At 41.5% G+C, this 15,456-nt stretch overlaps 1 protein-coding gene across 1 annotated transcript; it reads right to left on the reverse strand.

Annotated features, from left to right (window-relative positions):
• Positions 1 to 1,056: 1,056 nt before the first annotated feature.
• LOC308085878 (cytoplasmic dynein 1 heavy chain 1-like) lies at positions 1,057 to 12,169 on the reverse strand (the record flags this gene model as incomplete). Its single annotated transcript, XM_080429193.1, has 11 exons — positions 1,057 to 1,401; positions 7,194 to 7,427; positions 7,678 to 7,818; positions 8,326 to 8,532; positions 8,867 to 9,091; positions 9,449 to 9,605; positions 9,772 to 10,010; positions 10,206 to 10,418; positions 10,780 to 10,963; positions 11,187 to 11,419; positions 12,152 to 12,169. The coding sequence occupies 11 exons, from the start codon at positions 12,167 to 12,169 to the stop codon at positions 1,057 to 1,059; spliced, it is 2,196 nt and encodes a 731-aa protein (XP_080285319.1).
• Between the last annotated feature and the right edge of the window lie 3,287 nt (positions 12,170 to 15,456).

Raw genomic sequence — 15,456 nt, forward strand, 5'->3', positions numbered from 1 at the left:
CCTTTTCCAATCAAGACTAGATGATCAAAATTAGATAAGGGACAGATTGTTGTAGACAAGTCATTACAGAAATGTTTAAATGCTGTTGAAACATGCTGTTAAATGATACATTTTGCATCTTTTATTAGAGCATAAAAAACAATGACTTGATGCCTGAGGATTAAACATTAGAGTCAAACCTTAAACATTTTTGTAGGATCTACACCATGAATTTAAAAAAAATATTTAACATTTGATATCATATTGTTTATGTCCCTCAAACGTTTTTCAAAAGGTTTGAGCCTAAATCAAGTTTCAGATATACTCATTCCAACTAACTTCTCTCTGGCTTATAAAGCACTTTTACCTGCAATACCACATTGTCCTGATTTGGCACATGGCGCTATTGAGCCAGTTTGTATGCATGTTATCTCCTGGTTCTGTGAGAAAAAAAATATATATATATATATTTATTTTTATGTTGGAACTGAAAAACGGGCGGGATTGTACCGCTAGTGACGTCACTTTCGGGGGCAAATCAGTTTGGCCTGTTTTGAGAAAAATTTACATAAAACCCCAGATATGCTGTGAAAGCCTAAGTGCTCAAACTGGGGTATTTTTGGGGATAGAAGAGAGGTAGGGGACACCAAAAACACACAAAAAATAAGAAAAAGTTAAAATTCATGGTGTAGCCCTTTAATAATCTTATATAAAAACGTTAAGTTACTGTTGTCATATTTACAAACTTTAATGCTGGAAGAAAATGCTGTACATTGAAAATAGTTTGGGCTTCAACATACTGCTTTGGGTTCTGGCTGATGAAGTAAATTAGATATTCAATTCATAACTAATTGAGCATCAGCTTGCCGCCCCATACATTTTTCAAGAGGTGGGTTGCATTGGGATAAACATTGTTAGATTCTTGCGGCGTGCATCTGCCCAGTGTCGCTCATGCCATCACATTTTGCCACAGAAATGTTGGCAAACCCTTTTCAACTCATCATTTTAAGTTACCTTTTTGGACAGACGGTTTTTACTGGAGGCGTGAGCCTTGTAAGCGGGTGGAGATGGTCAGCATCACGCAGAGACCTTAGAGAGTCGAGCACAGTTGCGGTGCTTCGTCTGAGGCTCCCTGCCTACGATTACTGCAGCCGACAAACGAGACAGCAGGACAAGGCCACTGGCAAGGTCAAACTGGCACTGGTGTGGGTAAGTGATTCTGCTTACCCCCTGGTGGTGGGCTTTCTTAGGGGGAACATACCCAAACCAGCAGGCAAGCAGTCGCTCAGCATCAAGCCAGGACTTCATTCTGTTACCCAAGCAGCTCCACACAGTTAAGGTTGTCAGGATGTTGCTGTGCTGTGTCAGCAATTCCACGAGATCCGAGGGGTGGGTGGATGGTTGGCGGGGGATGCGGGGTGTCTGGCAATTTTTAGGAAATACTCCCAGGTGCTAATGCCTCACATTTCTCTGCTGTCTGGAGAAAAATTAAATGGCCTTTTAAACCTACCCTCTCCCATATTAGACGGCTTCCGTCTACCCTGTTTGAATTAGTCTAAAAATGAAACATGAATTATTCCAATCTATCCACTTATTCCTGTGGCCGCTTCTCCCAGAAAACTGTCTCCCGAATGGAGATTACTGTCTGCAACCTTTGAACCCCCCTAATCAAAACTACTCAAGGCCGTTCAGTATTCATGAGCCGAGTGATGGAAATCGCCCTTTCTGCTGCTGGCGCATCTCAGCTGCCAGGGAAGGAGAGGGGAGACGGATACAGATGACGGAAGGAGGGAATGCTGGCGGGAAGGCACGCATATACAGTACCTTTTCCCCAGAGACGAAGTGACAAGGAAATGCTGTAAAAACAGGCGATGCCTTCAGTGTTTTCGCCTGGCAACAGTGCCACTGAGCTCATTACCCTTCCAAATGTAGCTGCTGTTCCCATCTTTCCCCCTGGGCCCCCTGCTGACAGTCGTATCTTGTTTTTTGGCTGACTCGTAACTGTTGCCTCTGACCTCCGTGACACATAAACGACAGACAACTGTCATGTGCTTTGGCAGGCAAGGTGGTCGATAATGTTTTCTTTTCATCAAGGAGGAAGGATGCCATGACTGAGGGAACAAAACCTAGCCTGGATTCTCCGTGGTCACTGTCCAGACAGGATTTGGGGCCTTCTAATTTAATTTACAGAGAACATTGGGGAGTCGTCTGGTACCCCATTGCTAACAGTCAGGGGCGGCTGGTATCAATGGGCTAGTGGGGCTAAGCCCCCCCTATGTTATTGAATAAAAATGAGAAATTATATATATATATATATATATATATATATATATATATATATATATATATATATATATATATTTATATATATTTCTTAAATATATATTTTTATATATTTTTTAATTATTAAAATGTTATTAAATGTTATTAAAATGTTTTCGAATAGATTATTGTACAAGCTGGTTGAACCTAGAGCAGCAACAGCATCAAATAGTTACAAGAAAAACACAAAATATGTCAAAACGGGCTGATTTCTTTTAGCCCAAATCAGCTTCCATTGGCTTTCATTGAGTTGAGTGATTGAAAGCTGACATGAGAGAGAGAGAGAGAGACTGACTAACTTCAGCAAGTTTATAACTTTCCTGAATCATAATTATTGTGTTTTTCGTCAAGACCTTATGATTTCCTGCCCATTATATCATTATTATTATTGAATGGCTTATTCTACTTAATCAGTGTCTTTTGTCAGTCTTTTGCCTGTGACGTGTACCACAGCAGGTCAAATTGCTCAATTAACCCATTTAGACCTGAGGCCGATTCTAAAAACGCCTTCTAAATCCTGACCAGTTTTCTGAAAAACTTCAAAAATTACAACAAATGTATGTTGCTACAGTATATACTTGTTGGTACGTACAGTATATAGTATATACTGTACGTTCCAACAAGAACACCAAAAGGGGTTCCTGTCCTGAAAGTATAGTTACAAATAGGGGTTCCCGCCCAAAATGGGTTAAGGCCATACAATTTGTGGAAGCACTTTGCGGGCAGTGGAGGCGAGACACCTGCCAGGTAAACTATTCAAAGTACTAAAAGAAAATGACATAGGTTCAAAAGCCTTTTGTGGTGGAAACTATATGCAGAGACAAATTGCAGAGCTTGAAGCCATGGCAAGCTTATGAGCGGAGAAAGCTGGATTGTTCATGATCAGAAATGTATTTACAGGGTTTTTGGGCCTAAAAGTATGGTAATTGTTCGGACCGGCCCAGTAGGGCATTATTGCCCTACTGTGTCATTATTGAATGGCTTATTCTACCTAATCAGTGTCTTTTGTCAGTCTTTTGCCTGTGACGTGTACCACAGCAGGTCAAATTGCTCAATTAACCCATTTAGACCTGAGGCCGATTCTAAAAACGCCTTCTAAATCCTGACCAGTTTTCTGAAAAACTTCAAAAATTACAAAAATTACAACAAATGTATGTTGCTACAGTATATACTTGTTGGTACGTACAGTATATAGAGCGTCGCAGTTCCCGCCCACTTCCTGTTTTTTTTGGTGCCGGAAGAAAAAACTCAATGCATTTTTCCATTGACATTTCCAAAAATATTTATATCTATTAATTTAAGCCTCGAATCAAGCCATCATGACATGACATGAATCATGACCATAAACGTTTGATTCTGTGATTTTTTTTTTGTTGAAAACGGCAAAACAAAGGGTATTTATTAAATATAGTATATCATATAATTAAATATAAAATAAATAAAAATCACAGAAAAAAACGTTTTATGGTCATGATTCATGTCATCTCGTGATGGCTTGATTCGAGGCTTAAATGAATAGATATAAATATTTTTGGAAATGTCAATGGAAAAATGCATTGAGTTTTTTCTTCCGGCACCAAAAAAAACAGGAAGTGGGCGGGAACTGCGACGCTCTATAGTATATACTGTACGTACCAACAAGAACACCAAAAGGGGTTCCCGTCCTGAAAGTATAGTTACAAATAGGGGTTCCCGCCCAAAATGGGTTAAGGCCATACAATTTGTGGAAGCACTTTGCGGGCAGTGGAGGCGAGACACCTGCCAGGTAAACTATTCAAAGTACTAAAAGAAAATGACATAGGTTCAAAAGCCTTTTGTGGTGGAAACTATATGCAGAGACAAATTGCAGAGCTTGAAGCCATGGCAAGCTTATGAGCGGAGAAAGCTGGATTGTTCATGATCAGAAATTTATTTACAGGGTTTTTGGGCCTAAAAGTATGGTAATTGTTCGGACCGGCCCAGTAGGGCCCAGTTAGGGCCAGGCCTTAATTTTCAGGCCCGTGGGAGAGAGAGAGAGAGAGAGAGAGAGAGAGAGAGAGAGAGAGAGAGAGAGAGAGAGAGAGAGAGAGAGAGAGAGAGAGAGAGAGAGAGAGAGAGAGAGAGAGAGAGAGAGAGAGAGAGAGAGAGAGAGAGAGAGAGAGAGAGAGAGAGAGAGAGAGAGAGAGAATATGGGCCATGGGTCCATAAGTGCCATGGTATTGAAGAGCAGGGGGTGAGAGTTCTGGATCAGCCAAGATTTGATATAAACAGCATCTGAAAATCCTTTAGATACAGTTTATGAGGAAGGCAGGTGAACAGAAGGCCTACAGCGCTGCCCTCATGTCAAGACCCGCCTCTAGATGTGTGGGAGTGGTTGGTGTAGGGCTGGGAGCCAGAGCGCTGCCCTCAGAAGGTCAACGACCGCTTCTGCAGCATACTGTATTGCAAGGTCATGTATGGGTCACACAACTCGAGCACATACATATTTACACCATGCATGCTACTTACCCCGTGTGGTTTTAAGAGGGCGTCTTTCCACCACTGCTAGCACAGACCTACTGTTCATATAGAATTCGATCATGACCTAAGCCCTGACCTTTCCATTGTGCAGTCTCAAGACAAGTTGGGGGAGATACTGTATTAAGTTGGCATTTCCTTCTGACAGTTTGGGTACAGAGATACTTTTAGCTGGAAATGATCTAGGCTACATACTGTAGGAATTCAAGTCTGCAACACATCCATTATTCATATTGCAAACAGCATGTCAGTGGGACCTTTTTTAAAATTAATAGTAAAATAAACTCTAACCCACAACTCACAAAGGGGGGTAGTGTAAAGGTTTGTACTGTAGGTTACAATTTGAATAATGAGCCCGGTTAACTAAATAAGTGTTTTACAACAGAGATATGTGTTAAATTAAAAATGTTAAGACGTTTGAAGATTTTCTTCTGTTCTTTTCTTTACTTTTTTACTCTCAACTTTTAAAGGGAAAGTCCACCTAAAAGCAACTGAAGCATTTATTTCTGCACTTAAATGAATCACAGAATATCATTATTTAGCAAGTCGCCTATGGATCTATCTAGAAAATCTATCCTAATACGATTTACAATTACAATTTAGGCATTTGGCAGACACTCTTAATCCAGAGCGATTTACGAGGTAATACATCAAATGCATAGAAAGAGTGATCTAGAATTAAAGGTAAACCAATAACCTATCATCAGTCTAAACAGTATAATTACAAACAAACAAAACATAATCCTTTCATTGAAACTAGTCACACTATAGGATGCCAGGTCTACAAATGAACCTGGCTTCTGTCTTCATAACATGCTGTCTAAATTATTTTAATTTGATTTTTCCTTTGCATAAACCTGCAAGGTCTAGGTATAGGACGGTGAATTAATAATTCGACAACTCTTGTATGGCAAGTGACAATCTGTATGAGAACGACGTGTTTTTTTTTTTTGGGGGGGGGGGGGGGGTTATTTTAGAATTTTTGTATTACTGTCTATTTAATTAAGGTATTGTTAATGTATGGTTATGTTCCGTCTTGTGATGTATGTATGTATGTATTGTTGGTGTTGAAAAATCAATAAAAACAATTCAATAATAATAATAAACTTGCAAGGTCGTCAAGGCTAGGGCAAGTGGTACAGCAAGTGCTACGGGCTAAGGTGGAGTCTGAAGAGGTGAGTCTTCAGATTACGGTGGGAGATTGGGAGTGAGTCTGTAGTTCTAACTGCAATGGGGAGTTCGTTCCACAGTTTGGGAGCCAGAAGGGAGAAGAGTCTGGGACGTGTGGAGCGTTGTCCCCGGATGTTTTAGGGAAGGTTCTGCCGTCTTCCCTGTGTTAGCTGATCTGAGGATCTGTACTCCTCCATCAGTCACAAAATGTAGGAGCAGAATTTACCTGGCCGACAATTGTCACAAACCAAACAGTCTACATTAATTACAATCACTGACACTAACAACAATAATATTGGGACAAAATATGGGGGACTTGACATTCAAAAGCAAAGTGACAGATATTGGAAATAGGAGCAATTTGTGTGCCTTTGTTCACATTTATGTCAATGCAATTCTCGTCTGACAGATATGAAGCCTGTTTGATTTTTAGATTGATTCTTTTGTACATGGTGAGTCCTTAACTTATCATGTTTTCAGCTGCTGTGCAGACGTTTTGTGAAAAGGTTAGTAGGGAAGGATGATGCGCTCAGACAGGTGCCAAGGATATCTATGATCTATGCCCTTTTGCTAAACTATCAGTCAACATGACTCCTTAATGTTGCATCCATCTCCCTGGCCCTCTGGTCTACTCTCTGTGGGCACCAGTACACATTCTTTTGAACCTCTACATTTTCACAAGCAAATGCCATTAGAGCATCTCACCCCAAGCACACTCTTTAATTTAAAAGTCCCTACATGTTTTCTTGTTGATCTGTTTTCAAGCTGCTGGCTCTAACACATTGTTTGTGTGTGTGTGTGTGTGTGTGTGTGTGTGTGTGTGTGTGTGTGTGTGTGTGTGTGTGTGTGTGTGTGTGTGTGTGTGTGTGTGTGTGTGTGTGTGTGTGTGTGTGTGTGTGTGTGTGTGTGTGTGTGTGTGTGTGTGTGTGTGTGTGCGCACACACGAAACAAGTTGGTTGGCCAGCTCGGCACTGAAGAACAAAAAACTTGAACAATTACAGTAGGTGACCCTTTTTCTGGAATTTGGGCTCCCCAGTGAGTACTCTCTTTTGTACAGTAAGTCATTTTACTAAGTGAAAAGTTACTTTAATATTTGATAGAATAAAAGTAGTACTAGGATTAAGTAGCAAATATACAACTATATACTAGGTTCACTGAGGCCTGGCTAGAGCATGGGATACAAAATTAGCTTAATTTGAACATCTCTCATATGGTCTTCCTCTCACCTCCATGTCAGGCAGAGCCCTGAGAGCGCTGAACAGGGTCATGGTCTTTCCAGAGCCCGGGGGTCCGCACAACACAAGCGGTTTGTGCTCGGCCAGCCAGGTGTACAGCAGGGCCTCGTGGCGAACAGTGTCCAGCGTGGGAACCACCACGTCTGGGGACGCCACCTTGTGGGTCTCCACCTCGATCTGGGGCACCTTGCCCTGCCATGACTGCCACTCGCCTGAGATGCACACCTGGGAGCAGAAGGAGGTGATGTCAAACTCCAAAGTAGAACAGTTTTTGTTTTATTGCAGTTGATTTATTAATATATGAAGAATGATACATCATAATAGTTGCCTAGAACAAAATCCCAACCGGTTTAGTTTTTTCTTTTGTAAAACAAAAGGTGCTGCAATGGCTTATCACTTTGATTACAACCTTTTAAGAGCATCAAATGTAATCTTTCCTTAAGAGTTTAGAATACAATTTTGAATGCCTTTGTACCTCATAGTCGATAATGGGAACATTGGGAGCAGAGGGGAGTGGCACCGTGGTGATGCGACGGATGTACTCTCCAAGTTCCGCCCTTATCTTCAGCCGTCCATCACCAGAGAAGGACCAGAGCACGGCGTAGATCAGATACCTCTGTAGAGATACAACAATACAGTTGAGTTTCATTGGTGGCTTTGGAGACTTCCGACCAGCGGTGCATTATGTAACAGTAACTAATAGTTACTGTTAAAGTAAAGTTATTAACTCCTGAAGTTAATCAATGTACGAATAAAAATTATTTCTATTCTAACTAAGGCACATACAAGGAATTTGTCTTGGTGAGTTTCGTGCATTACACTCAAAGCAAATGCATAAACATTTACAAATAACTATAACTTATTTACCCAAAATATAAAGAAGAGCATAAAGAAGCTATAAGCTATATACAATATGCAAATAAAATAAAATGAATAACATAATTATTTTTATTTAAAAAAGAAAAAAAAACTAGCAATGTGTTTTGTTTGTCTATTTTTGGTTATTGTAATATTTTATTTTGTTGTTATTTTTCGTGGTGTTTTTTGTATTGTCTAACACTGTATTGTCTTTAAAAATGAAAAAAAAAAAGAACCGAACATCTTTTAGGCACATCTCAAGTACCTGCATGTATCTCTCCAGCTGGTCGATGGGCATGGGGAAGTCAGGGTGGGTGTTGTTATACTGTGCGACGTTCCTGCAGGCCTGGTGCAGCATGGAGAACAGGGAGTCCATGATGTGCTCCAGCTTGGAGGCATGCTCCAGGGCCTTGATGACCAGCCCTGTGGAGGTGAAGTAAGGCTGTAGGATGGCTGCAGAATCTCGTTGGATCTGGAGGTTCAAGGAGAGCATAGTGTGTTTACAGGAGGGATGGGAGTGATTACTTCTTCTGGCTAACGCCAATACTCGATCAGCCAATGAGCGCATAATTGGATTGGTTGTTATATTTGCTCCTCGTCTGCCAGTCAATTAGCTACACCGCCACTAGAGATACTGGAAAAAATAACAGCTGGCTAGGCTTAAACAATTTCAATCTAGCGTCCATGTTTTGGGCATGTCATTACAGGAGAAAACTCTCTCTTTTTGTTGTCAAGATAAAAAAAAACCTGTTATTTTCATAATGTTATTTTCAAAAGTTACGACCAAACTAGGAACACAAACGCACCTGCAGCATAGGTGATGCAGTCTCCTCCTCATCCTCTCCTCCTTTCCTCATGCGCTGAATCTCGTCCTCTCCCTCATCCAATGGGATGCTGCGAAGGCGAGCCAGGAAGTGGTTGAAGATCATGTCAGTGCTGAGGACATCCTCACTGAACCAGACCATGCCGCAGCGAGACACGGTGGCCAGGGTGGCGTACTTCAGGTCCTGCACCTCAAACATGATGCGTACCTGTGAAGAGAAGAAGTCGAGTACATTTAAACACAAGAAAAAGAAGATCTCTTTCATGCAGATCCAAAGGAATACTGCTATGGAATGGTGGAATTTAAAGTTTTACGTCTGCATTGTTCCCAGGATTGTAGCCTACACTTCAAATGTCATGCAACTTGTCATGCACCAGCTAGAATCTAAGTTTGTACACTAAAATGACAGTTTCAACGTCGATTTGCTGATGTTATGATATCCCTAGTTCTTCCATGTTGCAGGCATCATCAACAGAATCAATTGTCAATTATCCGTTATTTGAGTTCCACTTATTTGCTAATCATAAAGACCATGAGGTGAAATGAGGAGTCGAGATCTCCTTACGTTGGGCGGAAGGCTGAGACGCTCTCCATTGGGCAGGGTGAGCAGCTTGTTGTCGTCCAGGACAGAGTTAAGATTCTCAACCCACTCTGGGTCAACATCACCATCGAAGATGATCCACTGGCGCTTTTGCAGCTCACCACGCACATTGTCAATGATTCTGGGTTTTAGAGCATAATGAAGCAAGTAGGTTACAAGTCGAGGCAAATTTGTCCTACTGGCACTTGCAGGAATAGTAATTATTTGACCCCTCCTGGCTGCTGGTCAACAATTGTCATACGAGATGATCTGAGTGCAGCTAAAAGCACATGTGCAAAAGAACTCACTTCCTGAGGATGTGTGTGAACAAGCCATCGGTCCATTCGCGGGTGGTGGGGTCCAGGGTTCCATACAGGTGATCCTTGATGATGGCCTTAGGGTCGATTATATGGGCCACGCCCTCGAGTCCCTCCAGCCTTTCCAGTGCCTTTAGCAGAACCCTCCAGGCCATGGTCTTACCACTGCCTGAAGGACCCACCATCATCAGACCATGGTTGATCTGGGTGATCTGGTACAGCTGCAGCACCTGGAAGACACATTGAATGGCACTTTGTTAAGAAATGCATACAAATGAAAGACAATTTGATAACATTAGAGGAAATAAACACGCACAAATTAATGACAATTTGATAACATTAGAGGAAATAAACACGCGAAACACACTGTTTTATATTAAATATTCAAATGATACCTGATATATAAGAAAACATGGGCTACATACCTTCTCCACCCACAGCGTGCCCACATCATCACCATCTCCATAGGTGAGGTACATCTCTGCGCAGACCTTCTTTAGCTCCTCTCTCAGAGCAGTCATCTCACCGCGGTGGTACTGGATTCCAGGGAAGACATCTGACAGCAGGCTGAACAGCAGAGGGATGTCCTCAGCCACCAGCTTGGGAACCATGGTCTCGCAGACACTCTGGATCAGAATCTAAACGGAGAACAGAGCAACATGACCAATCAACTTTTCCTTGTTGACCCCTCCAGGCCGAGACTATGTTTTGCACCCTGTCCGTTTCCGTGAGCAGCTAATCTCCGGCACCGTTGGCCCAATCGATGTGAAACTGTGCACACACAGAACCTCTGCCCGAAATCTTTCAAATCGGCCCGTTTAGCACACACAGAATTCCGAACATTGCTGGCCAACAATAACCTGCCTGACCTGGTGGAGGCCTGTGCTCCAAGGAGCACTTATTCTAGACTAGTACATCATCTTTTGATCAGAAGTAAAAAAATAAAAGAACGGATTTGAGGATTAATTGTGCAAATCATTATTTACTTTTTTTGGTTACCTCCTGCTCAGGCAGGTTCTCTGCGATCTCGTTCTCGTCAACGTCCTCCCCGCGCTCACGCTTCTCTCTCTTGATCTTCTGAATGTGCTCACGCTTCACGTTGCCAGTGCTGATCAGCACACTCTTGAGAGCACGCAAGCCGAAGTCGTAGTGACTCTGGGATGACAGCTGCTCGTCACACAGCCTGAGAAAATGCAAGTGAGAAGTGCCCTTTACAATGCAAATAAATTCTCTTAGGAAGAAAGACATTCTAATGCTGGTCTTGGTGCTCTAGGGTTTCATTCATAGAAGATAATACAACAAACAGGAACATTGAATGAGCAGCACTATGGTTCTACCCCTCATACACATTACTACTTATACTACCAAGATCTACAAAGTACTACCAAGATCTACAAAGTACATACTTGAAGAAGGGCACAATTTTCTTGGCGAGGATCTCGGCCGTGTGGAAGCCTTGAGAGTAGAGCATGACCTGGGCGATGAGCTGGCGGTCGGGCTTGGTCACGGCCAAGCTGCGGAACAGCTTCTTCAGGTTATCAGGCAGGTTGGAGCGGCCGGCGTAGCCAGGATTCATGGTGATGAAGATGGCCATGTCTGGGCTCACCTTCACCTGCTTGTTCAGTGGTGATTGGTGCACCTAGGAAGGAAAACCAAACACAGATATTAACATAGTACCATCATCACATTATGCAGTTCTGGAGTGGATGAGACTCCTCGCTTAAAGGAGAATTCCAGTCATTTTAGATGTTTGCTTTGATGTTTCGCTAATCACTCACCAACATACAAAGGGCCGTTGAATTTTTCCAGAGAAGCCTGGGTTGTCCATTGTGGAGACCCCTTCCACTGGCATAATGGATTAATGCGGATAAACAAAAATCGCCTATTTTAGCAGCTCCAAAGTTCGTTTTTTTCCACTAATCCTCATTATGCAGTGTACTGACACTCAAACATGCACTGAATGTCCCTTATGAGCTGCCGTTTATGCAGAGCGACGTGAAGCTAGTCCTCGGTGTTGCCAGATTCTGTGAGAGAAACAAGCAACCAGATCCAGATCCATGTCGTTCCGCATTACTCCATTATGCCAGTGGAAGGGGTCTCCACAATGGACAACAGGGGCTTCTCTGGAAAAATTCAACGGCGCTTTGTATGTTGGTGAGTGATTAGCGACACATCAAAGCAAACATCTAAAATGACTGGAATTCTCCTTTAACAGGGATAGGTGAGAGGGGCTGTGGATTGATGTATGCCCTCCAGTAAAGAGTGAAGGATTTGATTCATTCCAGATAATTTCTAATGGTTCACTAACATCACCCTATTTTGCGCTCTGGATTACATTGCACACAAAAGTAACGTGTATTTCAGTACTTACTCCGGTCTCTGTTGACATTGCTGTGCTCCTTCAAGGCCACCTGGATGTATTGGACCTGTTGGGAGACGGCAGACAGCATCCTCTCCTCTAGACGATTGAACTCATCAAAGCAGCCCCAAGCTCCCACCTGACAAAGACCCACGAAGATACGACCCATGGCCTGAAGAGAAAGAAGAGCAGGACGTTACAATAACAAACAAAAAGCAATGTAGGGCCTTCATAATGAATAGAGAGGACTGAACGCAATCCAGTGCAGCCACATAGCTGCTCTGTTCATCTCATGGCTTTCTTGTATACATCTTAATATCTGTACATTTCACAGGGTGGCCTATAAACATCTTGCATGAATACAGCTGTGTGTACCTGGAAGTCAAAGGTCTCATCACAGTTGAAGACCAGGACAAAGCGTCCCAGCTGGTGTCCCAAAGCCTTCACTGACTCAGTCTTTCCTGTACCGGCAGGACCTAGAAGAAGGACAGAGGGTAAAAGAATGTTAAGTAGGCAAAGGAGGATGTTTTTTATTTTATTATTTCACTGTTTTTGAAAATGCTTGAACATATATGACAATTATTCAACATGGAAATGATTATGCAAAATAATTGCTATTATCTCAAATAATTGCGATTATGTAATAATTGTGAAAGGCCTATCACCAACAACTCTTTTGTGTGTCGAGATTTGTGCTCTACTGTGCAATGGAGCACTAAAATTAAGTAGTTTTAAAGATATATCGTCACATGAACACATCTGGGGATGAGAGCCTTCAGAAAAAAAAGTGTCATGTGCTTCTTCATTCACTTCTTCATTGCTTTAGATGAAGTTGACATGCAGGGATATAAATCATTGTCCACCGTGCGTTTTTGCATTGCAGTATACACTACACACCATCTCCATTTGACTAATTGATTCTGTGGCTCCTTTGTTTTTGTTTGTGCCAGCTGGCCTAATATTCCCTGTGTACAGGGTTGAAACTGGGACTCTTATATGTTGTCACATCCATAATAAATACTGAACCAATAAAAGGATCCCTGGCTAATAAGACAAATATGCCTTAATACTTTATAATTGCCCTCTATAACATTATTTTTTGTATTAATATTAATATTTGAGTTATTTTAGAAATGGTTAATCTTTTACTGAAGGGGGACAACACCCGTCGCAAGTTGATGATGTAATTTGTCCATGTGTGGTCAAGCCCTATGGAATGCATATGCTAATAAAGTATTGTTTTGATGTTCATATTAACCTTAGAAAGTATTAAGTTGTTTTTTTATTAGGACATGCTAATAACATTCCATAGGGCTGGACCGCACATGGACAAATGACATCATCAACTTGTGATGGGCGTTGTCCCCTTAAGTAAAAATGTAACTATTTCTAAAATAACTAAAATATTTAAGGTGTTTTTAATTTTACATTTTAGTTATAGAGGGCAATTATAATGTATTAAGGCATATTTGTCTTATTAGCCAGGGATCCTTTTAAGAAAACAAGCCAAAGAAGCTCAAGAACAGATTAAATGTAATTTGTCGCTTTAACTCTGTTGTGCCAACTGCTCAAATGGCATTTTCTGTGGATTCTGCTCTGGGTGTGTTGCATCTAAATAATCAGAACTAAATAATCAGAATATTTGAACAAAATCTGAATGAAGTCTCCAATAATGTTTAAAACTGTCAAGTCATCTCAGTTTATCTCCAATTACATGTCCCTCTCATCTGTTTTATTTCAACTTATCATCGTGGGGCATTTGTCTGCTTCACGGCCGTGACGGATAGCCAGATTTGATTAGGGTTTCACATTGCTAATGGATGAACATTGTCTGACCTGTCAGAATATGAGAACTATTTGCATATCCAGCCACTGCAGAACATTAAAAGGTGGTACATTGCATGTGTGAAGAGCACACAGATTCGAGGACTTCACAGCTCAAGGTCTGATTGCAAATATTATGTTTGTATTAAGGTTTTGATTAGCATTATGTTGTACAGTTGTTTTGATTAGTATTAATGTGGAGATATTTTGATTAGTATTACGTTGTATTTTTGCTATTCAAAGTGTGTATTATCACCATGTTCCTCTCTTTGTCTCTGTCTGTCTTTTATTTGCCTGTTCATTTGACCATCTCTCCAAGATATTGAACAAAAAGAGAGAGCGCATTCAAATCGAAGCTGCCAGGAAAATGAACACATCAAATGTGTCCTCCATCGATAGCATCATGGGCATTTTACAAATCACCAGCACAACAATCTACATGGTCCTGGGAGTCCCCATCAACAGCTGCATTCTGTGGCTGGTATTAACCGGACCAGTTGGTACAATGGCCACAGAGATCTTCATACTCAATCTGAGTGTATGTGAGATCCTCTTCAGCTTGTTCAGTTTTCCCCTTCTTTTCTTCCTAAATGAACCATATCACCCCTTACGCTACTTGACTTCTGCTTTCCTGTTAATTGGACGTCCCGTCATCCAGAGCTGTATCTGCGTAGAGAGATTTCTGGCAGTTGTTCACCCAGTACTCTTCCTCAAGTACAAACCCCTCAGGTACAGGGTGGCTTGCTCTGTGTTGGCCTGGTTAGTCATCATTGGACTTTCACTATTAAACATCCTGTTGGGGTATTTAAACCACGATTTAGGAGCTTATTTTTCCCTTGCCCTATTCCTTGTTTTAATGTCAGTGATGCTGTTGTGCAGCCTCACCATTCTTAGGGCTCTGAAACAGCCCATGCCAGGGGAGATGGGGAGGGCGAGTGACAACAGCATGAAGAAGAAAGCCTTCATTATCATCTGCCTGATCATGGTGTCATTTCTGGCGACTTACTTTATTTGGGGCATTATGCTTGCCTTTTTTGTCAGTCGAGTATACTCAGTTTCATTTTATTTGTTTCTATCAATATGGCTATCCATTACTATGCTCACTGGGTTGATTCAGCCACTGCTGTACCTTTGCAAAAAGACTGACAAACTGCCCTGCATTAGAGGTCTACACTGGATCACTCGGAACCGAAAACCCGAGACCCTACCTGTGACACAGGGGCCAAAACCTTGACTTGTCTCACAGGTACTGGTCAGAACTATTATAATTGCCACGGGTCTCGGGTAAGTGAATCTGAAATTGATTTACCTAAATGAACCAGTGAGGACATATCTTGTAATTACAATTAGTTACAGCTATATTAATTTATTCTATGGCTATCACAGTGTGGGATCTTTCATTAGTTTTTAGTTTAATTCAATTTTGTTTTCCAATTTCAGTTTGATTTTAATTTGTCTTTAAAGTAGGTTTGATAGTTTAGTTTCTACTTAGT

Source organism: Gymnoscopelus braueri (assembly GCF_963280865.1).
Source record: "Gymnoscopelus braueri genome assembly, chromosome: 5".
NCBI lineage: Eukaryota > Metazoa > Chordata > Actinopteri > Myctophiformes > Myctophidae > Gymnoscopelus > Gymnoscopelus braueri.